At 46.1% G+C, this 27,956-nt stretch overlaps 1 protein-coding gene and 1 long non-coding RNA gene across 3 annotated transcripts in view; one reads left to right on the forward strand and one right to left on the reverse strand.

Moving 5' to 3' along the window:
• LRMDA (leucine rich melanocyte differentiation associated) overlaps positions 1–20,805 on the reverse strand; it is a 1,012,499-nt gene extending 991,694 nt beyond the window's left edge. For both annotated transcript variants that reach the window (XR_005987010.1, XM_041750735.1), the window contains exons 1-2: positions 20,675–20,805; positions 13,838–13,938 (exon numbers count right to left, since the gene is read on the reverse strand). Coding sequence is in view for 1 of the 2 variants with exons in the window: in XM_041750735.1 (XP_041606669.1) it covers positions 13,838–13,938; positions 20,675–20,704 (131 nt within the window). In the remaining variant the exon portion in view is untranslated. The remainder of the gene's footprint in view (positions 1–13,837; positions 13,939–20,674) is intronic.
• Positions 20,806–20,825: 20 nt separating this feature from the next.
• LOC121488283 lies at positions 20,826–26,008 on the forward strand. The gene is made up of 3 exons (XR_005987011.1): positions 20,826–20,958; positions 23,143–23,314; positions 25,483–26,008. It is a non-coding gene; the product is annotated as an uncharacterized LOC121488283 (long non-coding RNA).
• Positions 26,009–27,956: the final 1,948 nt, after the last annotated feature.

Consider the following 27,956-nt stretch of genomic DNA (forward strand, 5'->3'; position numbering starts at 1 on the left):
CAGAATAAGGGATTCGTGTCTGTGTGTATGGGAGGGAGCTTGCTATCTTCTTCGATTTCTCTCCTCCTGGACTCCCACAAACTCCTGAGGGCATAGAGACCAGGGTCTCACAGTCTCCACTCAGGACAAGCCTGGTTCCAAAGGGCTGACATCTTGCAAGCTATTTACCCTACCCAGAAATCGACCCAGCATGGCAAACTCTGCTCTCTCTTCAAGGTGTGGCCCAAGTCCCAATCTCTTCTTCAAATTTCCTCTGACAAAGTCCTCCCTCCTGAAACCTACTTGAGCATGAGAATCAATATACCCCTGGCATTAAATTGAAATGCGTTGTCCTGTGGCTATCTATATGACCCTTCTGGGAGCCACCCTAGGGCTCACGTGGGTCAAGTCACTGTTTGACCCTTCCTCCCTCTGTGTGGCTCCCCATAGCTGCTAACTCAAAGAGAACAAGCTTCCCAGACAGTAAACACAGTGACTATACCCCCCAATAGAGAACTAGTACATTCTCAAAATCTTCAGGTTAGATTGGACAGTCACCCTGTATAGTTCTAATCATTTAACCTGAATTCACTTTATCTCCACATTGAGCACGTGAGCTTTTAAGGGGACACATCGCATCTAAAAACTCCATGAGGGATCCCTGGGTGGCGCAGCGGTTTGGCGCCTGCCTTTGGCCCAGGGCGCGATCCTGGAGACCCGAGATCGAATCCCACGTCAGGCTCCCGGTGCATGGAGCCTGCTTCTCCCTCTGCCTGTGTCTCTGCCTCTCTCTCTCTCTCTGTATGACTATCATAAATAAATAATAAAAAAAAATTTAAAAAAAAAAACTCCATGAGATTGGGCAACTCAGCATGCACTGAATAGTTACCTATCAGTAACTATAACAACAGTAACTATAACAAACAGAAGAGACCTACAAAGAACAATGATCCAAGCTCTCTGGCCCTTAAGGACAACTCTAGACAACCTCGGGAGAATCATGCTATTCTGAGCACTCCCCACCTCCACTTAGCTGAATGGCAATCTATGGTCATGTCTATATGGGTCATTGAAAGACCATGAAGACCACTTGAATAAGAGGTGCATCCCTAGAGGGACCCAGTTATACACAGCAACTAGAAAGATCACTGTAACCCTGCTGGCATCCTCCAAGACTTAGGGCATCCCAGGCCTGACTTCTACTCACCAGCTAAAATGGAAGAGGGGGAAAGAAATCCCTTCAACTATATGGTTAAATTTATCCCTGCAGTCATTCTTCCATGGCTTCATGTCACGGTCTGGAACAAATGCAGTACTCCCCAGAGTCAGAGCACTTGACAAAATGACCTTCGGGAGTCATTGCCAGGCTCCATTTCTCGTACCACAGGTCAGGCTGTTTTCTTACCAGAGCCCAGCCTCCAAGACCAGAATTCAAGATACTGGTTTGTTCTATCTAATTAGAACTGGAAGGATAATTAACTTTCTGTGATGCTAGTCTGGCTCAGGCATCTGGGAAGAATTCACAAGAGCCAACCAAGGCAGCCCCACAATTCAACTGTCAGCACAGATGAAGGCATCCTACCCTCTTAGGTTCATCCTCAGGGTCCTAGTCGTTCACTGTTCTGAGGAGGTGTAAATCCTGAGGAATCAGGTTAACACACTGATACACTCAGGGGGACGGGGAATACACCCTGAAAAATGAGTCCCTGAGATGAACACCCCACCAGGCAATTCCAACACCCCCCTCCAAGACTGACATGCAAGTGAATGAATGCCCACTCAACAGACAGCACAAGCTCTTAACTCCATCCCCTCTTGCTCCCTATTCTACCAAGCCCACAGTGCATTTCATAGGTTCAATCAACAGAGCTGCTGCCAAATTTAAGAAAAATCACTAGAATTTCTAAGAAATAAAGCACTTCAACACGTACCTATTGAAACATCTAAACAGGTGTAGGCCTCAGTGAAACAGGGAAGAATCTTGGGGAAATGGTGCCTTTGCCAACAGCATTTTGTTTACAAAGAATACCCCTAAATTATCCCACGTCCTGTTAGTTCTTTAGCAGTATGAAAACAAAATAAAACTAGCCCTGATTAGAGCAACTTTAATTTTACAATATTAAAAATGAAAAGAGGCTTCCTTTGCCATCATACTAGTTCTTCCGCACTCACATCTGTTCCACATCTGAGCGCCATTGAGAAGAATAAACAGCATAAAAACCAGCAGCTGAGTGGAGTCTACAGTGACAAAACTACTACAGATGTCACCTTCTGGCAGTGGTCAACAGCAGAAGTGCTTTTCTTCACACGTTGTCTCGCCCTGGCTGCCCCCCCCACCCCCCACCCCCCGGAGCTCACAGCAGACTACCCTCACTGAAGGTATACAACACAGAGAATGATGCATCTTTTCTTTGGTAAACAAATCTATACCTATGAATCCTCCAATTGTTCTTTGACCCAGATCAAACTCAGGCTAGAGTTCCAGATCTCACCTTCCCTCCCCCCAATGATGAAAGTCTCTTCTCCTCAGATCCATACATTTTCACGACAATAATTTGAGACTTCACCAGAAAGGCCATTATGCCTGCAAACTTTAAATAATTTAAGTGATTCCTTGTATATAAATATTTCATATCAGAAATTGATTTCCAAATGAAGTACACATGAAGAATGACCACATGAAGCCGTGTCCAAGTGCATCCTGTTGTTCCAAAATATGGACAGCGTTTTCAGGCCTTGGAAAAACTGAATTCCACATGAGTTCCTGCAGGGTTCTCTGCACCACCCATGTAGAGGTAAAACTGCCGCCCCTAACTCCCTTCACATCACACTAAAAACAGAGCCAGTGGAGTCTTCATGAGGAAGAGCTGAATAAGAGTTTGAAATTTTTGTTCACTCAACTGCTTCATTTTCAGAATAACCCGGGAGGATTGAAAAGTTTGAGAAATGATGCCAGATACTTGAACTGCCATGTCCTGAAAGCACTGACTTTTAAACATCAGGTAGTAACCAGAGTGAGATTTTAAGCACTCCAACCCTAAAAAAGTTCAGGTCACTTGGCCCCTCCTGTGACAAGAGGTAAAGGAAAAAAAAAAAAGTCTCATTTCTGAAAGTTGTGAGAAAAAACAGACTGTGCTACAACCACAAGCCGCCAAACGTGCACATGCTCTCCCTGGGTGAACAGCAGTCATATTGAAAGAAGTGAACAAAGAAGAGCGAAGCACCATTAACACCATTAACCAGGGCTCCAGGCCGCACAGAATAAACCAACTCAAAACAAATGGGCACCGAGGCCCCAACAACAACTTTCCAGGCAGCCTCCGGAGTGGGATAACCTAGGACCCTAGAGAATGTTGGTGGGGTGGCTAAGAAGAAAAGTGAGCAGGGGGTGGGGGGTCCTCACTGGAGCCCCTCCCCTGCCCTCTTCAACACTGGCCACTCCTTCCCACCATCTTTTCCGTCCACACCAAGGGGAGGAGGTGTAATAAGACCAAGTGAGGGCTGAAACAAGTAAAATAGCCCAATTCTTGTGCCAAGCCAGCAGCACAAAATTGAGCAAATTAACATGCATATATAACCCCCCAATGTACTATTCAGTGAAGCACCACCTCATTGATGGAGACTCAGAACACACACACAATGAAACTTTCATTTACCAGAGCAATGGCTGGGAAGAAAAAAAAAAAATTCTAATTCCTCAAGCCTTAGTGAAAGCGAAATCCTGTCTCCCTTTAGCTGCTGCATTTGGTTTGATGTAGCTAAATTAACAAAAATGTTCCCTTGGCATTTAAGTTCTCTTTTTCTTTCCTTTTTCCTCCTTGTAAGCAGAGTGGGGGGTGACGCATAACAAGTCAAAAGACAAAGCAACTTCAAAACAAAATCAGTTACTTGTAAACAATCCTTGTGGGGGCTTTTTCCCCTGCTCCCCCCCTACACACACACACACCCCAAGAAAAACAGCCCTGCCAGTTGTAATAGAAAGCCAAGTAAAGATAAATCAATTAGCTTGCTAATTTCTCCCCTCTCATTTATTTAGCTCTGCACTGTATTTGTCGTAATTGACTACAATTATGTTAATTACTAACTCCAGTATAATTACTATATTTATTGTCATTGAGCATGCGATGTACCCACAGCAAAGCTGGCATTTGTCGGGCATCAAGAAAGCAAACTGTCGAGAGGTGATTCTCTGCAAACTGGCGGATGTGGCTTCAGCAAATCAAAGGGCAAAAGAGATTTCATGCAATGTTAGTTTGAAAGCACCGGTTCATTAAGGATATTAATTTTCTGATAACTACACATTTAAGCATGACACACTAGAGCAGTATCTACAGGATTTCGCAATTATTAATGCGTGACAGTTTCAAATGCTAAGTGAATCAATTAAACAGCAGCATTCACAATTTGAGAAGAGATAACTGCTTCATAACTACCTAAGACTACAATTTTCACATGACAAAAAAGAGCCATTGAGGCGCCTTCAAAACCTGACAGGTCAAGAAAGAAGTTTGAAACAAAAGCACCTTACAACCATCATCTCTCCTCTTTACTTGTCAGATCAACTTTGCTAGTGTCTCCCCAGAAACGGCATCACATGCCAGCTGCCACAAGGTGATTTTTCATGTCTTGTCAAAGAAATCTTTTATTCTATTTGCTCTGCATTAACATGTTACATTTATTGATCAAGGGCCTGTTCGGCAGCCACAGCAGGGCACTGAGCTCTCCATGCCTACGGGGCTTTGATGTCCTGGTGACATTCGAGCCCGAATAATGCACATACTAAATGGATTTAATGCAGAAATGTGTTTGGGCCTGACAGTTACATTAATAACAGCCCCTCACACTGATAAATATGCAATTGCTACTATTAAGAGTTACCCAATTATGGGGAAAATATTTCTCTACCTTATAAATAAATCCATCAAGGAAAAAAAAAAGTTTCAACAATGGTGCATTTTCTTAAAACACTTCTCCAGCTGCAGAAAACGGGGCATGTGGGGGGTTAACACCCCCTCTCTGGCTTTCCCCTCCAATTGTTTTTAATAAGTCTTGCTTTATCTCAAGAATGGTTTGGGTTTAAAAAAAAAAAAAAAAAACCTCTTTTGTTGGTCTTCCCTGCTCTACCCGTCTCTTATTTCTTCAGAACCAGAGAAAAAGCAGACACCCAGGAGACTGAAAATCGAGTTCTGTATAAACTCAGAGAGGAGCTGAGGGGAGGTGGTGCAAAGGTGGGGGGAGCCACATAGCTGATCTCTGTAATGATGGGTCTGGAGGAGGAGGGGTCTTTATATAGACAGAGGGATATATAGCTATAGAGAGAGACTCTAGAAACCTGAACATATGGGTCTCTCTCCTTCATTTAAAACCCTAAGTGACCTTGTGCTGTGGCAGTGATGGGGGTGGGGGGTGAAAGGAAAAAGGAAAGCAGCTGGGAGAGAAGAGACCTTTTATTAGAAAAGTCTTGGCCGAGGAGAATTTGTAGTTATTATATCCCTGCAATTAAACACAGACACCCAGCAAAAAGCATAATCGTTTCCCTTTCATCATAAAGGAGTAGGGAACAGATGAAATCACCAACACTGCAGTCCCTGAGGAGACAAGAGGAAAGAGGTTTCTCAGATGGTGGGTGTGTGCATGCAAGTGAATACATGTGCAAGTATAGACAGACTAACACACACACATACACATCCCTCTTCTTTTCTCTCCAGACTCAAAACTCATCCATGCAGTAATGGGTCTCGAGGTCCCCATCCCAAGGCTGGGACAGAGAACAGTCTGAGCCACAGCAATTGCTAAGCCTCTTCTTCCCATGACAGTGGCCTTCATCTGAGCCATACCTCACAGCCCAGGAGGCAATTAAAGAAGAGAGTGAGTTCCCTGGGAACAGCCCACCTCCAACCCAGACCGGGGTCTCAGTATAAGTCCTATGAACCCAAAGTTTCCCAATCAGGGTTTTGGAGAAACAGAAGAGAAAATGCAACAGATAGACCTCTGAAGCCAACAGGGTCTCTAACTTGGAGCTGCAGAATCCACTGTGACCCCACAACGGTGGCTTCCACAGGCTGCTCAGAATTTAAAAACAAAGCAAAAAACCTTTTCCCTGCACAAGGAAATACAAGCTTGGAAATGGCTACCCATCCTCTTACACACCAAAAAGCAACAAGTTATACCTTAAGAAGTAGGCTGGAGTCAAACCCTCAGGGGCCATTTAATCCCCGCTCTCCCATTTAACCACTGGGGTAGTCTGGGGCAGACTCCTTCCCCCATCGGGGTCTCAGTTGCTTCCTCTATAAAATGTGGATAATTAATAATCGCACTGTAAAATGCTATTGGGAAAACTGAATAGCACTTGAAGTGTTCTGCTCAACTCTAGCACGCAAAAGAGCTCCAGAACATTGGTTATTAGGACCATAAACATGGCTGGTGTCACTTGTTTGATACCTTGTCCCTAGACTCCGTTGGAGATGAAGCCAGTCACCTTTCAGTGCTTATTCACGAGGCTGCTTTATTGTGAAGCTCAAGAGAGCCATTCTGCAATCTATCTGGGACGGGATTCAGAGGTCTTCCTCAACAAAGCACAGTTCACTTGAGGAAGATTTCTTTTTGTCCATAGCTGTCCCATGCCCTGCAAAGCATGTCTGGCCTCACCCACCAAATGCTAGTAGAAGCCCACCTGCATCATTGTGACAGAACTTTGTGGATGAGAACTTCAAGGGCCAGTGAGTACAGAGTCTGAAAGGGTTACACTTGCCAAATCTCTACCCCCTCATCCCCAAATCACCACTGTTTCCGACTACTGACAACATGGAGACCAGCTTCGTCCACCTGCACAGTGAGGTCCTCAGGACAGAGAGCAGGACAGATGGAGAAGACAGAGCAGTGAAGCCCAAGTTCAAAAAACTCAGAGATAAACTTTATAAAGAAAGGGAAATTAAACCCAAGATTATGAGTAAAATGGATGAGAAGGGAAATAAGAGGCATTACTAGAAAGTCTAGGAATTACTTATCCTAGAGACAAGCATGGTAGGAAATCTGGAGATTTCTAAATGACAGAACTTCCTAAATCACACTGCAGGTTACGGCGCTCGTCATGGTCAATGAGAAAGCTGAACCTCATTATGGCCCCTTGGCCCTCATTATGGACTCTCTCCAGTCTCCCACCACTTCCCCAGCCCGTCTTACCCCTAATGTCTCAATACCCACTTCCCCTTGCCAGAGGGTTAAAAATCCAGGAAGTCAGGACACTTGGAGGAGGAAGAGGGGGTGCCATTGGAACCTCACGCACAATGGCCTGATAACCTGCTCCCTCAGTGATCTTCCCTCCATCCCTGCTGTTCCTGTTCAAGCGGTGTTTGGTGGTGCTACAGTCACGGAGGTTACCTGAGAAAGTGTAAGTACGGGAAATCACAGCCTTGCTATGGAGACATTAGATATTATCTGCTAAGTTGTTTTCCACTTAACCTTTCGGTGGTAAGTTCTGTTGGTAGCTGGAGACATGGCCAGTGATATTCTTGGTACAAAAAAAAGATGCTTTTCACCACATTGCCCAGCTTCGAGAGAACACTCGTTCCAACACACAAAGAACCTTGCCTCCTTCAAATTTATCAGTGCCCTAAAACTATTTTGCAAATTCACTAACAGTTTATCTTTCTAAAGTCTGTCTTTCCTACCATCACCTCTTCCCCCACTCCACTCTCAACATGCCCTCCAAGCAAGACAACTACATTTATTTGGGTTTTTCGAAACGAGTATGAACAAGGCCCCTGACTGCAAAGAAATGGTGTTTGATGAAGATCCATGTCTTCAGAACAGAACATGCCCTTTGAGCTGTTCTCCTGCAAGTCTGGGTGGGAATTCTCTCTCACCCATTCCCACTGTACTATGAACGAAAGTACACTCCTAACTGACAAAGATGAAAAATATGCAGGAGATGACTGAGTTGAGCCTATGGAACGTCAAAGACAGTTGGAGAACTGAAGTATACTGGTGAGCATAGGGTAGGTTATGCTGCATTAACAGATACCCTAAACTCTCGCGGATTTAATTCTCATTTAAAATTCATGCCCAACCTGGATCAGCAAAGGGTTTTGCTTATTTACAGTCAGAACCCCAGATTGCCAATTACTCTTCTACCTGCTATAATCAAACTGTGCGCTGGCCTTTCAAGTTTCTGCCGAGTGGTTTCACCCAAGGAAAGAGATGTGCAAATATACCACGTGCTGAAGGAGAAGAAATCTTCAATGTCCATAAGGAACCCCAATAATTATAAAATGGCCACTGTGGAGGGTTAAGTCTGAGCTTTCAGCCTCCCCCACAACATGTTTTAGCTCTAACTAGAGCTATGCTCATTGAAGGCCTATTACATGCCAGATAATTTGTTAGGCACTTGACATAGTCACACGCTCAGAATTTCTGCAATAGCCTAAGGCCAGTTAAACAACTGGTGAGTGACAGAAGGATTTCAAGCCAGGGTGGTCTAACCACAAAGCCTTGGTTCCTTTTAATTCCACTGCCCATTTTCCCAATTTAGAAGCAAGTTACCAGGCCCAATTCCATCTAGCAGCTCATAACAGACCAAGTATGATGGTGTGTCCGTCCTCAAAGCCCTTACCATGCACCACCAAGTGTCCACCTCCTTGCCTTCATGGGTGTGGTAGGCACAGAGCCACCATTTATTTCTTTGCTGGAGCTTCCGAGCCTCTCCAGTCTTTCACTTTCATCCTGGCCAAAGCCAAGGAAGCAACAAGCAAGTTCCCATCTAAGAAATTTTCTCCTAGGCAATTCCCCCATCGAGTGCATTTATCAGAGTGATGCTAAATAAGATGCGAGTGCAAATAATTTAATTTTTAAAACATAAGCTTCCTGTTGCCATAGATCAATTAAACCCTCTCGATGTTAGTGCCAGATTGACACAGGCATATTTATCACTGTTTGCCATGGGAGCCCTGCTCTGCCTGCTGTGCTCAACAAGCTCAGCAAGCAACCCACTCAAACCACTCATGACTAAGGGCCCTCGGGGGCATGGGATGGGCACCACAGAGAACGCTCTCCTTTCCCAATCAGGGAAAAAGGAAAACTGAAGCTGGGGTAGCTCATTAACAAGCTCTCTTAGCCTTGAGCAGATTAAGGAACGAGCACTGGCTAAAGAATTGGATCTTTTTATTGATCAAAGTAAAAATAAAATATGAAAACCTCAAAAACAAGTTCAAGGAAGAGTTTGGGATGACGGGTATTCAAATATTCTTAGTAGCAGAGATCGGTATAATTTCTCTTGAGGCAAGCTGACATCTTTATCAGAGCCCTCTGACAATTCTGTCTCTGGGAATTTGTCCCAGGAAACTAATCAGAGACCTATTTGTGAGTATTACAAGAATATTTATAATAGAAATATTTTTAACAGTAAAAATCTAGAAACAATCTAAATGTCCAACACTAAGAAATAAGAAACCATTAAACACTGTAATGCAGTATTTATTGATAAGAAAATGCTTCCAACACAATGTGAGCAACAGCATCATTTTTAAATATTTGGCATTATAAAATATTGGAAGACAATAAAATGTCAGCAGTGGTGATTTCCAGTGGTAAGATTATCAGTGATTTGAAAGAAAAAGGGTTTCCTTATACCTTTGAGTTTAACATTTCTATATTGACCGTGTTTTCATTTTTTAAAAAACTGTCTTCAAAAAATAAGACCTAAAGTATGATTTTATGCAGATGCACCCATTAGACTCATGATCATTAATACATTCAAATTCAAGGAACAACACTCCTCCCTTCAGGCATTCCTGGATAAGCTCTGTAAACCTCTACCCCCATTCCAGGGTGGATGACAAGATCCTGTCCCTGGGAATCATGTCCAGGAAGAAAGAGATCTAGGCTGAAAGGGCAGGGGAGACAATGTTTGAGCCTTTTAAAGCAGCCAGAAATTTCATTTGGACCTTCTGTCGTGTCTTGCTTCCCAACTTCCAACCTGACAGGGCACACACTAACTCCAGCAACTTTCATTCCCCCAGGACAGAGTCATAGATACAGTACAGCCTGAATTTCCACAACCTTCTGCATGGACAGGTAACTAGTTTACTATTCGAAGATCCATAAGCAGCAGAGGATTCACAATAATCAATGCAGGAGAGAAGAAAGAGGTGTAATAGGATAAAAGTTCATACATATAGTCAGTATATATTGTGACTTAAAAAAAAAGTTCAGAACTTATAAATCCATAACTATCCTTCCCTCTAGAATGAATAAGAAGAGGCCATAGGAAGAATCAGCAGAACTATCACTTCTATGAATGAGATTAACAAAATTGATGGTGTACGGTTATGAATTAGTGGTAAGACAATAGAAAAGGATGTTCTTACTGTGAGTGGTTAACTGAAGCCTGGTGCCTCCCTTTTAACTAACATCTTGGCAAGAAGAAATACAATATGGCCAAAAAGAAATTCACAGTTTAGGATATGCACAAAATAGCTCTGGAGGACTACAAAAAGAATAACAGCAGGGCAGAGGAGAACTGGGAGGCTAAGGGATCTACATGAGAAGAATTTTTCTCCTACTTTTTGCATGTTTGTTCCTCCTAAAACCTATGCCCGATGCATGTATTAACCATTCAAAAAAATGAATAGAACTCCTTGCCTAAAAACAAACTGTAGCCTAAAATACAAATGGACTGCAGCTGATATTGTGACCTAGGGGTGTAGCAAAATTTGTATTAGGGGTTATTGCTCTGTTTAAGTCAATACCCTAATAGGACTCTCTGGATAGGGGGAGTCGGGGAGGCCCACAGAGATGTTCTTTTAAAAAAAAACATAAAAAGGAGGGAAATAATTTTTCTACATATGACAAAGTAAGAAGAATTGTGTGTTTCTTTTTTTTTTTTAAAGATTTTATTTATTTGTTTGTTTATGAGAGAAAATGAGAGAGAGGCAGAGACATAGGCAGAGGGAGAAGCAGACTTCCTGCAAGGAGCCCAATGTGGGACTCGAACCCAGATCCCAGGATCACGCCCTGAGCCAAAGGCAGACGCTCAGCTGAGCCACTCAGGCGTCCTGAAAGGCTGAGCCACTCAGGCGTCCCGAATTGTGTGTTTCTGAGGGCTGCCTGGGAAGAGGGCAAGTGAGATGGAAAAGTGAGAAACGGGCTGGGAGAGACAGGCACCCCATCATATGCAGGAAGGCGAACCCTAATGAGAACCACGGCCAGGGAGAAATTACAAGGGAGCGCCCAAAAGATTTCCAGGAACAATGTTATTCCAACTGTTATTCCAACTGGTCTCCTACTGTGCACTACAATACTACCCACCACCCCCCAGTGTACCTCAAATTGTCAGAAGTTTTAGAGTACACAGTAATACTGTGTTGGGCTTTGGAGAAAGGAAAGGACTATGTTGACTGGGGCCAGACAGGCTGCCAAGAGGTAACACAGCAAACAGAGCAGAGAGATGTTAGAGCGGGGAACCGCAGGGACTCCAGGGGCAGGGCAAACGGACCAGGTGATACGCTCTCCCAACCCCATGGAAACAGTGAGACAGAGCCAGAGAGAAACTTTCTACAGAATGTGGGCTGGGGATTCACATTATTTCATTTATTCTCTCCTGTCAGCCACTTTTTTTTTTTTTTTTTTTTTTTAGAATTAGCTAAAACAGCTTGGATTTTGATCCAGCTGAAGGCAGAGATAGAGACCAGTGCCTAAATAAGCTCACATCTCCCCCTGACTCCCAAGAGAAAGCCTCACCTCCCCTCATCCCCCCAGTTAGGAATATAAGACAGTCAAAGAGGATCCAGCCCCAACACACACACGTTAAGTCAGGGCTGCTTTTCTCCATTCTGATCTGTAAGTCCCTCCAGCTTAACCAAGTCCTCACGTAAACTCTTCCTGAACCTTAGACCTCACCCCTCCAGCACCCATCCCCGCCCCAATCTAGCTATGTAACCGAGCATGGTGATCACACACCAAAAGAGGGGATAGCATCTCAAACTCAACACTACAGAAATGATCTCCTCTCAACAAAGGAGAATCAGATTCACAACCCCCCTTCCTCCAAATTTGTTTTACTGACCTTCCTCTCACTGGATTGCCCTGCCTCTAGAACCTGTCATTTCCTATGATAAATCCTTATACATCCAGCCCCTCAGAGACCATAGCCCCTTCCCACCACTGCCCCAGATCTCTCTCTCTCTCTCTCTCTCTCTCTCTCTCTCTCACACACACACACACACACACACACACACACACACACACACACACGTATGTCTCCCAGGGTCCAGCCCCTTCTTTGCCAAAGGGAGGCAGGGCCTCTGAGTTTGACAAAGACAGCTCTGTTTCCTCAGACCTGACAGCTCAGTCCCATGACCTGTCCCCACTGACACACTCCCTCATGGGGCCCAGCCTCCCCCCAACCCACATCCGGGCTCCCACCAGCAAGGCAGCCACAGCCTGAGCCACAATGCCCCAAGCTTCTGGAAGCCAGTCACACAGAAAGAACTTCTTCCAACGCTCAAGCAAAGAAACCTTCCCCTGAGTCTGCACTGGGGAGCTTTTTTTAAGGGGCACACGTCTCAGGCACCGTCTAGGTCAGGCTGTGTACTTTTGTCCTGCCCTTGGGTATCGGGACCAAAAATCATCCTTAATTTCTTTAGAGTCAGCATTTCTTTGTTTGGCATCCTCTCATCACTACTCACTATTTTGTGACTTTTCAGTTCCCATATCTCCCCAGAAGCAGCGGGGACTCCTTTGGGAGTAAGAGAGAAAATGCCCTCAATGTCAACTCTCTTCTACATACTCTTCTGGATACTCCTTCCCTGAAGACCATGCATCTCAGTAAGTACCAGCCCAAAAGGCTCTCTTGGCTTAAAGTCACTCCCTCTGCCTGCTGGTGCCTTAATACCCTGAGTTTTGTCCATCTTCTCTCAAATGCTTAATTCCCAAGTGTCCTGACTCATAGGCTGGGAGAGAAAAGACTCCAACGCGGGAAATACGAAAGTGTGTGAGTCCTGGGGTGGCATTTGAGCTCTTCATCTCTCCTTCCATCCCAAGAGTCTGTTCCATTGGGAGGACAGCACAGCTCAAGGGAGCATTTAGGAGAAAAGCTCCACATGGAACCAGATTATTAGGAAGAGCCACCACCCTGACCCCCGCTCATTTATCCCCCAATATCGGCTTTCCAAGTACCTTCTACTTCCTCTTCCAAGCCCCCAAACCAGTCACAAATGGTAACCTCTTATGAAGAAATGATGTAACTGTCTGTAATCTCCAATGGAATAATATAGAAGATCCCAGTTAACCTTTGCCAAGATTGGAACAGTTGTTAGAGTTCCCCTCCCACCTGCCCCATGCCAACAGTGTCTGAATTACTCTGAAATACCATCTGGGAGAAATCATAGCAAATATTTAAGGTTTCAACTCATTTAAAAAGGAAAAATAAAGAATGATAACATACACACACACACACACACACATCCTACCTGTGATTTGGCAAATCTTTGGGAGACGGGGTTATCCAGAAAAGCATTCCTAAATATCCCAAAATGCAAGACCATTTTCCAGCTTATTCCTTCCCCAAGAGTATAACTTGTCTGCATGGGTATCAGTGAGAAAGGAAAAGAACAAAGTACCGCCACAATGGTCCTCTTGTAGGACCTCAGGGGAGATGGAGGTGTCCACGCTCACAGCCTTTTCAGTGGCACAGAGAGGCTAGCGGAAGACTCATCGGAAGCAAAGTCCCTCTTTAGGGGTGCGATTGCAGGTCTCAGACCCCACACCCCCTGCAGAACTGGATGGTAACTTTCACCTGCAGGCCGTTACAATGGGGACTGGGCCTGCCTGACCTGGTCTGCATCTTGTGAAGGGTACATACCTCAGAAGGTTAAAGCTCAGATCAAGCCTCTTTGCGAAATGTCCACAGTCCCTGCCAAGGTGCTCTGGAATTTCTCTGCAGTCCTGGCCTATGTAGGACACCTGGAAATTAAATGGAACAGAAACAATGTGGCAAACGGAAATCACCCAGCTGCTCCCAACCCTGAGTCATTGATCCGAAGATTGCTTCCGCAACTCGCAACGCATGCTCCCCACCCCCCCACCCCACCCCACCCCCCCCCCACACACACACACAGAAAGGCCACAATTGTGACTGTTTTCCTGATCAAATCAGCTTTGGGGGCTTCAAGGACTCTGCCAACAGCTCCCCTTTCCTGGTACATTTAGCATGATGGAGACTAATCCTAGCACAATGGAAATTGGACTAAAATTGGCCAGATTCAGGTGTCCAAAAAAGCCCCCATGTCAGAGCACACTGATATAATCACAGCAATCAGCCTCTCGCTCAGGGGCCTTTCCAACAGCTGCCCCTCTGGCTCTCCTCCTCCCTCTCCTCCTCTCTTTCCCCCCTCCCCCAAATACCCTGTTATGCACATTACCTCATAAAAGATACAGCAGATGCACTTACCAGCATTCAACCTGCAGGGTGCTGGAACAAATAGGGTTGGACAAGAAAACCTTCCCAGACCGCCAATCGCATCCTATTACCACTGTGTATAAAATGTCCCCCACACTCTCGACAAAGCAGATTTGAAGGCGACGGGGAAATGAAGGGTGGCCACAGCTTCCAAGTCTCTTTTCTCCAGGGAGCCTTTTGCAACCTATCCCACTTGTGTTGCAGGTTGTTCCCTTAGGTCTTCTTTTACTTATTTTATCATCACTATTAACAACCTAGTGTGTGTCCAAATATTAAGAGCTGAACTGAAATTTGATGCAGAATTTCTGATAGTGGGAAGGTCAGAGGGCTTTCTCAAGGCTCCAACTGTTCAATCTTTGAAACCCATTTTTTACAGACAGTTGCCAATTCGACCACTAACTCCAAAATCCATAAAACAAACCCATGGGTGAGAGTTGGCCAGTGGATCAAAATATATGATACTTCCCTAAATGACTCCCTAACCACCCCACCACCACCAGGTAAAAACTCAGGCCTATCATATGGCTATAGTCCTGACCCTTTCTCAGGTATGAGAATAAAAAAGAGATTCCCCTGGGGGTTATGCTTCCTAATGGAGAACAAGAATATGGTGGCCACAGAGAACACTAGATATTATGTTGAACATTATGACTTACTAATATTCAATCTTAGAACTACAGAAACAGCACTTTCACAGGACTCTGCCTAATTAAAAAAAGGGGGGGGACTTTACAATCACACTGTACTCTAATATGCTGTTCCCAGTCTGTTCCCAACCCTGTCCTAGCCAGTGGGAACAGACTGCTGACAGTAGGTATCTTGCATTCACTCCCTCAATAACTTCACTTTTGGAGGAGAGAGAGTAGGCGAGAAGGAACAAAAAAAAAAAAAAAAAAACAGGCTGAGGCCAACATAATGATTTGGACTCCAGAAGACACAAGCTAAAAAATAAAGGTCTGTAACAATCTAGCAACCTCCCTTTTCTACATGGGACCTGTCTTTCCTCAGAACTCCTTGTATAATAAAGTTCTGCTTCCAAGTAGAGATGGAAATCCTACAGCAAGAAGACACTGGGGATATAAGGGACTTCAGTTTCCCTCAGGATACCCATTTGATCAGCAGCAGTTTCTGGATTACAATATCTGCAGGCCCATGGAAATCACCAGAAAACCCATCCCTTTCACCCCAGCATGCACCCCCACCTTATATGCACCATTATTCACGATCTCTAGGGTATATACAACATAGAGGCTGAGGTTTAGATGTAGAAGCTGAGCTCTGTCCTTATAGACTCACCAAAGACTAAACCTTATAGGGGGCGCCTGGGTGGCTCAGTGGTTGAGCCTCTGCCTTTGGCTCAGGTTGTGATCCTGGGGTCCTGGGATCAAGTCATACCAGGCTCCCTGCAGGGAGCCTGCTTCTCCCTCTTCCTAGGTCTCTCTCATAAATAAAATTTTAAAATATTATAGGGATCCAATTTCTCAAAATCCCCCCATGTTCTTACAAAGTAACTAGGACTTCGGCAGCATGCCCAGTGTAAGACAGCTTTGTCTGATAAAGCCCAAAGTCCTGCACCAGGCATAGGAACTTCCAACTTGGTCTACAAAGAGTTCTTACAAATCCACATGTGGATGTGGATTTTCTTGATCAATAAACACCAGTGATGCACCTATCATCGTGTTTTGGCCTCAAAAATGTGTCTTCCTGGTTGAATGGTCGTGAACTACCACATGATAGGATGTTGAAAGCCCCAGCAGAACGTCAGAACCTAGGGAAAGAGAGGGATATTTGCTCCCCTTTTTCTTCTGTAGGATCTCCTTTCAGAGGCAAAAGGAGCACCAAGGACAGCTATCACCATGCAGCTGCAGCTCATTTACATGCCTAACAAGACTTTCATCAGCTTGTTTTCTTGCAATAGCTTAACACAAGATCCCAGGAAAACTAAATAAAGTACTACTTGTTGCATGGTGATGACCAAGTCTCTAAAATTTAGTATGAAAACCAACTTGATAAGCCATCTGTATGCTTGGACACCAGACCCCTGCCAGTCTTCATGGTAAACTGGGAGCATTCAGAGATAGGAGTTAAGCCAACCACATTTAAGGGTCCAAGTCAGTGTGACAAGGCTTAAGAGCAGCAAGCGGCCACTGCCAGGTGCTGCAATCAACGCTCAAGATGAGAAGAAAGTCATGTTTAGGACATGCTCCTGAGTGGAAGGCATTACCTCTCAGGATGTCAGGAAGCTTCTCGGAGCAGAGGATTACCGAATGTAACAAGGGCAGAAGAGCCAGGCCAAAAAGAGTTTGCTTCTTGAGCAAATAAGAGAAGGGAAATTGAAATTTATAGACCCTAAATATAGGAACCCTGGGTGGCTCAGTGGTTGAGTATCTGCCTTTGGCTCAGGTCGTGATCCTGGGGTCCTGGGATTGAGTCCCTCAACAGGGTCCCCACAAGGAGCCTGCTTCTTCCTCTGGCTAGGTCTCTGCCTCTGTGTGTCTCTCATGAATAAGTAAATAAAATTTTTAAAAACCCTAAATGCCACAGAAGCAAGCGCACATCCAGAACAAGAATCATTGCATTTAGTCAATCACTTTTAGAATGAAAACCCAAACTTTGACTTTTCATTTGCCTACCCTTTATCACCAGTATCCCAAGACTTCTACCCTGGGTGGAATAGTAACAGAAAGGGACACCATTATCAAGGAAATGAAAACATAGGAAGATCCCTATATAGGGAAACTGGATAGTAAGTCAGGAATGTCTGTGCAAAATCCCCACATACACACATCCCTAGCCCCTCTGAGCAGAAGCCACAGGGAATTACCAAACTGAGGAAGACTACAGATTTCTCTTTGCAGTTGGAACAGTCTGGCCCCCTAGGCATTTCGGAGGATGATAGGTTTGTTAGTGACTGTTTATAGAGATGATGGTTATTTTCTGAGGCCTCACCCCAGCCAGGGGTAGAAGCTCCCCAATTTTAAATCTGCAGCACTGTAAGTTCTGTCAGAGTAGAAACCATCCCTGTGCTACTACTTACTAGCTGATATCCTGGCTGGGTCACAGTCTCAAGAGAGTTTGTTTCCTCTTTTGTAAACTAGTCTAACACAAACTGCATCCAAAAGACGTAAAGAATAAGGGAACTAACATTTCTAAATGCCTAGCACCTGGCTGTTACCTAGTCAATCCTGGTGAAATAGCCCAGTGAGTCCTAGATCTTTAACTTACCTATAGCAAGGAGAAGAGTACACAGCACTGTCCATGGCACCTAGTGGCCACTCAGTAAACAGCTGAATGAGACTAATATCCCTAAGAAAGGGATTTGTTAGTCCCATGTCTCTTGGGCACAAAATTTCAGTGCCTGAATTCCAAGTTTGCATTTGTATCTACAATTAGATCAATGTTGCTACTTTGTCAAAAACTAGTGGAAAAAGACGACTGGAGACTTACTGGTGATATAAATGATGCCCTCAAGCCAAGAGAAGGCCAAATGAAGTCAGATTCATGTTAAATAAAAAGATTTTTACAGAGAAGAGTGGAAAGAGGGCTGATGTAGGCCCGTGAACTCCTAAAACCCCAGGCAACAGCAGTCAGCCCACGTGGTGTTGAAAGCAGTGGCCTAATTTCAACAAAACATCATCCATCTCATTCAATTGTTTCAGTGGTGTCACGGTGGGGGTTTTTTCTTCTATGCACTTAAACCATCTCTTTATTTGGGGGATAGGTCTCTCTGAACTTAGAAAAAATTCTATCTGGTTATGTGTTTGTATATATAAGCAGCATTGCAGTAAAAACAGGATCAACATTATGGGCTCATGGGAAGGTTTTTTTTTTCTGTTTTTTTTTTTTTTTTTTTAAAGTAGGCTCCACCAAACTTAGAGAAGTGCCATGTGACTCACATTCCAGGAACTACTTCTTGTTATGGCTGTCTTTAGAAACTGAAGAGGGGCAGGATGCTACAAAGGCCCTAAACTCCAGGGTTGCCACACAGAGCTCCTGGCCTAGGAGGTTTAGGACATGGGGGATGAACACCCCAGGAGTACTTTCTTAGTCTGTCCTCTCATTAGGGATTGCCTTTGAGCCATTTGGAGTGGGCTAAAAGCAAGAGGTACAGGAAAACCAAGTTAGGGACATGGGGGAAGAGAGGCAGCACAGGAAAGTTCTTAGCCCTACTGTCGAGTGCTTCATGAAGTTGGGAGAAGCTACACCCAAAGAATGCTGGGTCTGAAATGCAGAGACCTAGGGACTGGTGCGGGGAAGGGGCCATTCTTGGGCAGAGGTCCCCTCCTCCAGCTCCTCCCTCTAAAGGCAGGCAGGTTAAATCCCCCAAATCCTTTTCCCTGCCATCGAAATGTACCCATCATTTTTTTTAAGATTTTATTTATTTATTTGAGGGGGGGAGACAGAGACACAGAGGGAGAAGCAGGCTCCATGCAGGGAGCCTGACGTGGGACTTGATCCCAGGACCCCAGGACCATGCCCTGGGCCGAAGGCAGGCGCCAAACCCCCGAGCCACCCGGGAATCCCCTGTACCCATTATTTTTAACCTTTCCCACAGGCTGGTCTGTCCCTGGCCTGCTCACTTCTGAACTCTGAGAAGGTGGAAACATTTGCCCAAAGTAACCTCAAAAATCTAACTGTGCCTGATGCTACCTCCCTTAGGCAATCCAAGGAGAGAGCTTCAAAACCTCAGAGCTATTTCTCTAGGGCATGCAAGGAAAGGTGAGAAGACGGTTGGCTTAATCAGAGGTTAGAAAGAGAAACCTGGCTTTTCCAGAAGGTAAAAGCCACCTGGGCCCAGCATCCCTCCAGCAATGACTAAGAACACCTGAGGCTTCACTACAGGGCTGAAAGCAAGTGAGGCTAGGTGTCTGTCACCCAGAGTTGAAACTGGAATGTTGCCATTCCTCACAGACACCTGTTCAAAAAGTCAGGTGCCGAATGAGCTCTTGCCATTTGCGACAACATGGATGGACCTAGAGGATATTATGCTAGGTGACATAAGTCACAGAAAGACAAACACCATAGGATTTCACTTGCATGTGGAATCTAAAAAGTGAATAAAAAACAAAAACGGACTCAGGTACAAGAGAACAAATTGGTGCTTGCCAGAGGGGACGAGGAGAGGAGGATAGGCAAAATAGGTGAAGGGGGTTAAGGGGTACAAAGTGCCAGTTATAAAATAAGTCATGAGGATAAGAAAGTACAGCTTAGGGAATATAGTCAATAATATTGTAATAACGTTGTATGGTGACAGCTGGTAACTACACTTGTGGTGAGCAAAGTATAATGTACGGGATTGTTGAAGCACTGTTGTACACCTGAAACTAATAAAACATTGTCTATCAATCATATAATAAACTAAAAAAAAAAAAAGAAATCAGGTGCCGAAATAAAACCAGAGGACTTTAGCCTTCTACCTGCCTTGAATAAGGGCCCTCTGCTTAGGATCCAGAGGCAGTCTGCAGTGTGGCCCCCATACTTAGAGCCTCCCCGGAATGCAGTCTTTGGCGGGACCTAGGTATTTCTGCCATCCTGGACTCCTTAAAAAAATAAACCACACACACGCCCCTAAACTTTAAGTTTTTCAACTTTGGGGGATCCCTGGGTGGCTCAGCGGTAGCGCCTGCCTTTGGCCCAGGGCCCGATCTTGCAGTGCCGCGTGGGATCCTGGCATGGAGCCTGCTTCTCCCTCCTCCTGTGTCTCTGCCTCTCTCTCTCTCTCTCTCTATGTCTATCATAAATAAATCTTTAAAAATAAATAAATAAATGTTTCAACTTCATTCGTGTAAAGGCGAATATATTAAGAGGTTTTCTTTGACCAAAGTTACTTTCTCCTGACTATGAGGTTACACACTTTTAATGCGCCCCGGAAACTACCATCAGCTGTGGGCATGGATGACTACCTGAGGGAGGACTGGCCCTGCTGGCCTAAGCATTGAGCCCTAGGGACAGAGGAGGCCTAGGGGGCCTGGTGCACCGAGGGGGCCTAGTTGGCCTAGGGGGCCTGGTGCACCGAGGGGGCCTGGTCGACCTAGGGGGCCTTCCCCTCTTCCCCCACGCCCAGGGGGTGTGCCAGCCAGAAGGGGGGGCTGAGGGAGTCGCCAGCACCAGACACAGCAGCCCCCCCTGAGCCTGGGCGAGGAGCCCTTACTAACCTCGGGGCGGCCCCTTGCCCCCAGCACTCCCTCTCCCCAAACCGACTGCCCCCAGCGGGGGCGGGGCTCGTCCTGGCGGACTTACTTGAGTTCCACTGACCACGAGCCCGGCCATGACGACCGGATGGACGCGCGGCGCGGAGCACCGAGTGGGGGCGCGGAGCACCGAGCGCGGAGCACCCAGCACGGAGCGCGGAGCACCGAGCGCGGAGCACCGAGCGCGGAGCACCCAGCGCGGCGGCGGCGGGCGGCCCGGCGGGGCGCGCAGTTCCGCACTAAGCAGTCAGCTGACCCGGCGGAAGCCCGAGGCGCCGGCCGGGTGCTGGGACCCGGGTCAGCTGCGCGCCCTGCGCCGCGGCCCCCGCGCAGGTGAACCGAGGCTCGCCCCCCAGGGGGCCCCCAGCGCCGCGCGCTCCGACGCGATCGCCCTGGACCCCCGAGCGCCCCCGGGCGCCCCGGGCCCCGTCGCCGCGGGGGGGCCAGGGGAACAGGAGCACCCCCCACCCCAAGCTCCACGCGCGCAGCCCCACTCGTTAGTGCGGGCGGCCCGGGGAGGGGGCTCCGCGCCAGGGGCGCCGGGTCCGAGCCGTTAGCTGGCCCGGGGCGCGGGCAGCCGGCCGCTCCGCTGTTTCACAATCCAGGTTACATAACTGCGGCGACCGCGGGGCGGAGGGCCGCGGACCCAGGTCCCCTCCCGCGCTGGAGGGGCAGCGGCACTCGGGGAGGTTGAAAGGACACCTGGTGGGGCGGGAGGAAGCGGCGATCGGATTTCCCTACGAATAGCTAACAGCCCCCCAGCTGACAGGGATAAGCCCTCGAGAAGGGGAGTCAGTGGTGTCCCCAAAATTTCAGGTTTCTCGGATTCTCTCCCTCTTATTTGTGAAGCTCCAAGTCACCCATGCGGTCAGACTCCACACCCCCACCCCCACCCCAACACACACCCACTCAGCGGCAAGCGAAAGGTGGCCTTTACTGCCTCCTGCACCAGGTTGGGTGGGCAGCTCCTGTCTGTCCTCAACTGAAAGGAACCACATTTTCTCCCTGTGAATTTTTGCCTTCGTGCCTCCATCCCCAGGATGCAGGAAGCTATTACCACATACCACTTCATTGTCACATTATCACCAGAGTCGGCCTGGCCTTGACTGGCCGCTGCGCCCCTCCCTCCTTCCCTCCCACCGGTGAGTACAGGCCCCATCCAAACAGAAGGGGAAACTAAGTCCTGAGTGCCAAGCTCCAGGTCTGACGCCCTGCATTGCAGTTACCTCAATTCAGTAGACCCCACTGATGATTGTAGCTCCCACCGCTGTTGAGGAGGGTGTTCCCAGGGCTTTTGTTTTCATTGCTCCGTGTGTCTAAACAGCACTTAGAAACCCCTGTTTGTGCAGCTGATGATAATTACGATCGTGGTTAAGCATATTGTGGCTATCATCATTGTCTCTCGGGCCTGGTGCCAACACATTGTAATGTGGGCCCTTCTTGTCAGCATCCTGATGAGCGGTGTTGACCTCTGAGGGCTGACCTGCCTGCCCCTCTCTCTGCTGGGAGGAGCAGACATAGCAGAGGGGAACTCTAAGAACAGAGACTTGGCTGTGTTTACTTTGAGGGGTTTCAGGAAATGCTGCAACAAAAGGTCCTACAGGCCAAAAAAGGCGGCTTGCCCTCCAGAGATAAGGGGGATCAAAGGGAATCTTCCAAGGCCTTCTGACCCACAGACCAGCTCCTCTCATGCTCCTCTCTCCTTCTCTGCTGGATGCAGCCTCTCTGGTCCATTGTCCACTTTCGTCTGCCTTTCCTGCCCAAAAAGGAGGAAGTGGACCCAGGCCCTGACCGTCCTGATACACTGCCCTCTCCACCTTCCACCTTGGCCTTCCTAGAAGGAAGGGGAGAGGACTGGCAGGAGAGGGCATGTGGAAACAGGCTTAAACCTACTCACAGATGAAATGGGAACATACACACTCTCACCCCAGCAGGAGGGTGCTTGAGGTCATCTCATCCGTGCCCCAGCATCCATACACAGCTGTGTCTTCTGAGCACAGACTGTTTTGTGGACACTCTGCCAATGACGCCAAAGTAGGCAGGAATCTTTTCTACCTTTCCAGGCCTTCCTCACTATTTTTTCCTTCCTCTGCACAGTGCTGGAGTGATCATCCTAAAAGCCTGATTGGACCCACCTGAAATCTTTCAATGCTCCCAATCAGCTAATAACACAGCCCCAAATTTCCAATGTCACTCAAGGTCTTTTAGGATCCTTTCATCCCCTACCCCTCCCACTTCTCCCATCCTCTGCCTGGCTTTTAGCTGTTTTTGCGCCCCCACCCCTCTTGTCTCCGATAGGTGATCACACCCAGGGGGCCAGCTGACTAGGTAAGGGACAAATAATAGGGGAAATCACAAAAAAATGAGGCTAGCTCAGATTGACGTGGGCTTTGAAATGTAAGCTGATGACAACATAGAACTACTGAAAGCTCTTGAGCAGAGGAGAAATTTGTTGAATTTGGCGGGGAAGGGCTCCTCTAAAACCAGACTGGATTCACCTTCCCTTACTGCCTTCAGCTTAGGAAGTTATCTTCAGAAGAGAAGAACAAGTAGGAGGGAGAAGAACAAGAAAGGAGGGAGAAGAAGAAGGATCTGTATCTCTGGGTCAAAGAAAATCGGAAGAGGAAGGTTGAGGACATCCTGCTACTTCCTCATCATTTTCTTGAGCAAAAAGGAAAATTAAATAAAGGTAAAGTTCTTCAGGTAATATGGCCCTCCCTTTGGAAGGGGGAGAGAGCAAAGGAATGCTGAGATAAGGTTGGCCCAGGAGGTGAATAAATGATTCCTTCCCAACACAGGAAGTTTACAAAAGTGAACAGCGGAGACACATCTTGCTTGGGGCTTCATCTTGAACACATCTCTTTCCACTTTGGCCCCAGAAGCACGGAGGGGAAGTGACTGCTCACGGGGTCATCCAGATTCTTCTTCAGTTCCCTCCCTCCATTCCAGTGGGCAACTGAGAGTGAGCTGCAGTAGACCCCTGCCTCACCCCATTTTCTCCCACAGCTCCTCTGCCCCAGCTTCCAAAGACTAGGCACTCAGGGTATACATAACGAAGACATACACTTCAGGAAAGATGTGTGCTCAGACATCTGCAGTACTATGTCAACAAGAAGCCCTGTAATTGTGATCCTATTTCCTGTACCCAAAATTGAGACAGGTACCCCAACGTGTATAGTATATTCATGGGGACTACAGAACAGAAAGTTCAAATCAGATCTGGGCAACTAATCCTGAGCCTATGAATTCTGGAGCTCTAACACTTGCAAATGGAGAGTGAGAAAGTTCAACACCACTAGACATTTCTTTATCACCCTTGATGAAGAGGGCAATATTTTATTCCTACTGTCATCTTTGTTATTATTATCCTTTGGCAGAAAAGGCCCTTCCCCCTAGAGTTCTTCCTCCATCGCATTCCTGTGGACAAAAAGGAAAATCCTGTTTATTTGCAATCAAGGGAGTTGATTCTGGGGTCGTCCAGAACCAGTGAAACAGGAACTGATTTCTTAAAATCCTCCAACTCTGTGCATCACCAGTGGAGAGGACAGGGCCAGTTAACAAAGTTTTATTAGCATTCCTACCTATCCTTAGTCGAATTTCTATTCAGCCTGGCCTCATTTCTTTCAGGCCCAACCCCTGGGCAGGTTAAGATGATTGCTGTAATTAATCATGCCCCAGCCCCTAGTTCAGACTCACCACATTCAGATTTCAATTAAAAAAAAAAAAATCTGGAGGTCTGCATACAAAATGGTCTTTGTTGCTGAAGCAGCCTCCTTTCACTCTAAAAGAGGGAGTTTAGGAAAGAGGAGAGGTTTCCAGGGCCCTTGCTGCAATATTTGCATGTTTGTGAGGGATTAAGGATGATCTAGATTCCAAAACACCTCCCTGATCTCCCAACCAGAACAAATTACATTTTAAAATATATACATTAAATGCAATCATAATGTTTGGCATGATTATTCGTGGCATAAATGTTAGTTTATTATTACTGTATACTATTATAATTATCATTGCCATTAATTCTCAGTGCCTGAGTTCCCTGCTCTTTGGATCTTAAAAGATACTGTGGCTATTGTTTCTATTAAAATGCAAACATTAGCAGGGAGTGGGGAAGGGAGTAGGTTTGAGAAAGGTGGGTGGAAGAGGGGTTTCTGCTTTTCACTGCATATGTTCTGTGATTTTTGCACATGCATTACCCTGCCTTTGTAATTAAAAAATAATGGAGGAGATTGGATGGAAGGGTTAGGAAAAGAGAAGTCATAGCTGGAACTGCTACCTGGTAATCTCTTAGCATTATTTTCACAAATCCTGAAAACAGCAATTTGCCCAGAACTTGCTGGATGCTCTCAGTCCTTGGGAGGGGGGAGGGGGGCAGAAGGGAGGTTATCTCTGGTTTGAGGACAGAGGCTCATAGTGGACTTTTGAGAAGGAAAAAAAACATGGACCAGAAGAACCTGTTCAACTTCATACTGTCCTGTGGGGGAGAGAGAAGCATGTCCAAGTGCCAGATTCCCAACTTGGCTTGGAGAGGTTCTACCCTTTAGAGGTTGATAAGCCCCCCCACCCCCCAATTAAAATGTACAGGACTGGGGCACCTGGGTGGCTCAGCAGTTGAGCAGCTGCCTTTGGCTCAGGGCATGATCCTGGGGTCCTAGGATCAAGTCCCGCATCGGGCTTCCCACAGGGAGCCTGCTTCTCCCTCTGCCTGTGTCTCTGCCTCTTTCTCTCTGTGTCTCTCATGAATAAGAAAATAAAATCTTTTTTAAAAAATTAAAAATTAAAAAATAAAATGTGTAGGACTCAGCAAATGAGATTCTGATTCCACAGATGCAGCCCTCACATGTATATTTTCTCAAGTACCCCCAGGTAATTTGGACTGTGGCCACCAGACTTGCTGCTTTAGAAATCATTTACTGCAACTACTGATTGAGGAAACTGAGACCAAAGACACGGAAGGGACTTGTCCCAGGCCGCCCAGCACAGGAGCAGTTGACCCTGGGCCAGAATTCTCATCTTCTGAAGGAAATAAAATGGGACTTCTACTACATCCCAGTAAGAAGAGGGTGAAGAGACTGGGGAAGAGCACCAGAAAGGTGCCATTTCACATCTAATCACTTCTTGTCACGTCCTAACCATCTTCCTCATACCAAGCCCCATACTGATGGATCAGAAATAACATTTTCAAAGTTATATCTTCAAGGAAATGGCTATTAATGTTCTTCCTCTCCTTTTAGAGCGCTGAGGAATACATATTAATTTTCTCTCTACTTATATTGCCTATTTGCAAATTGTATTCACTACCCAGTGCTCCAATTTGTCCTACCCCTGAAGAGATTATGATGAATAAATGTGTTCCTGGAAATAAAGTAAAATACAAAATTTGTCACTGAGATTTATTTTTATAATTATTTACAGGGATTATTTTAGAATATGTGGGGGGCAATAATAATAATGCACACAAGAGGGTTTTGCCATGATTTACCAATATTAATTCAGAGTCTCTTCCCACTTCTCCGAAAGGAGCCCCAGCTCTCTCTCTGTAGCTCTAAGCCATTGGCAAAGCAAGTCTCAGCTGGACTTGTATCACCAGTACCGGAAAGCTGAGGGTCAGATGAAGTGCTGGGCAAGTCTTGTAGTGGCCAGTACCCTGGCCTACAAGTCCTGGGTTCGAGACCTAGTTTTGCTATTATTAACTGGGTGCCCTTTGCTGAATCCTTTCATTTATGAGGTCCTCAGTTTTCTTAAATGTAAACTAACTGACCTAAGGAGCAATTTGCTACTAAAATAAAAACACAGGTAAGTATGTACATCTCCCCAAAATAAGGGGAGGGAATGTGCTCATTGATAAATATTTCTTGATACCTACTAGGTGTCAGGTACAGACAATAAGGAACAAGACAGATACAAATTTATTCCCCTAAGGCTATATTCTGGTGGGAGGACACAGGTAACAAGTAAATAAATAATATAATTTCAAGTATGTGAAATGCATAATTTCAGGTAGCACTGTGATATGCCATGAAGATAAAAGCAGATAATGTGAAGTAGTGATGGAGGGCGGGGGGAGGGGGGGTGCTGATTTGGATACAATGTCCAAGGTCTCTGATAGCTGTTCAGAGCATTTCACCTGTGAAATCCTTGATGGGCAGACTTTACCCACATGAGCCAGACTTTACTACATGAGCCAGACTTTAGCCCCTCTCACAAAGCTTTCTGATGCACAAACTGCACAGCCTCAGATGGGTAAGGGAGTGTTCTGGGAAGGCTTCGCTAAGAGGAGCAACATTTGGGAGGAAATCTGAATAATAACATGGAGCCAACCACAAGAAGACTCGGGAGAAGGATCCTCCAAGCAGATAGAACAGCAAATGCAAAAGCTATTATTGTTCTCCTAGTCTCATGTTATTGTGTTGCCATTTTGCTTATGCCTGAGTAATGAACTTGAGCTCAAGTGCTTCCCAGGGCACAGTGTCACTCCAGCCAGAAAGAGGAATATCCCAGGTGTAGCCGCACCAGCCTTTGGATTGCTGCTCAGCTCCAAACCCCAGGTGGGCAGAAGCCTCAAGATGCTGCAGCTGCAAGCAGAGGCACTCATGGGGCATTCACAGAGGCTCTACAGTCCTAATAAGTATGGTTTTCTTGGAGAAGAAAACATGGAAGGATCACTGACTTTTATACATGACCTCACTGGCACAGACTCTCACAGACACACAAAAGCACATAAACATATAAGTAAGTGAATAGGCACACAGGCCAATGTTGGATTCATGGGTTCCATCTCATCACTACAGTCTGAACTCTGAACCCCAATCTGGGACACTCTGGTCTCCCATCTACTGCAGTAGCTACCAGTGGCCAGTAGAGAATACAGAAATTTTAAATAATCAGTACTTAGATTAGAATCTGGAGTGTTTATAGCTTATGCTGAGGTACTAGAAATTCATTCATTCGATTCATTCATTCAAAAAATATTTACTAAGTGCCTGCTGTGTGCTTGACACTAATCTAAATTCTGGGGACAGAGCAGTAGAGAACGTTTCTATCCTTGTGGCTCTTAATTCCAGTGTAAGGAGAGATAATAAGCAAGTAAATACCAAATATGTCAGGTGATGATAAAGTCTGTGGTGAACAATAGAGCACAGAAAGGGGATAAGAAGTCCCAGGGGGAAAATGGGGTGATCGGGGAAGGCCCGGTTAAGAAAGTGATATTTAAGCCAAGACCTGTAGGAAACAAGGGAGAGCCAGGTGCACATCTAGGAGGAAAATGTTCCAGGCAGCTAGAACAGCAAGTGCAAAGGCCCTGAGGCAAAAGAGTGCCTGGCAGGTTGGGA

Source organism: Vulpes lagopus, chromosome 3, assembly GCF_018345385.1.
Source record: "Vulpes lagopus strain Blue_001 chromosome 3, ASM1834538v1, whole genome shotgun sequence".
Taxonomy (NCBI): domain Eukaryota; kingdom Metazoa; phylum Chordata; class Mammalia; order Carnivora; family Canidae; genus Vulpes; species Vulpes lagopus.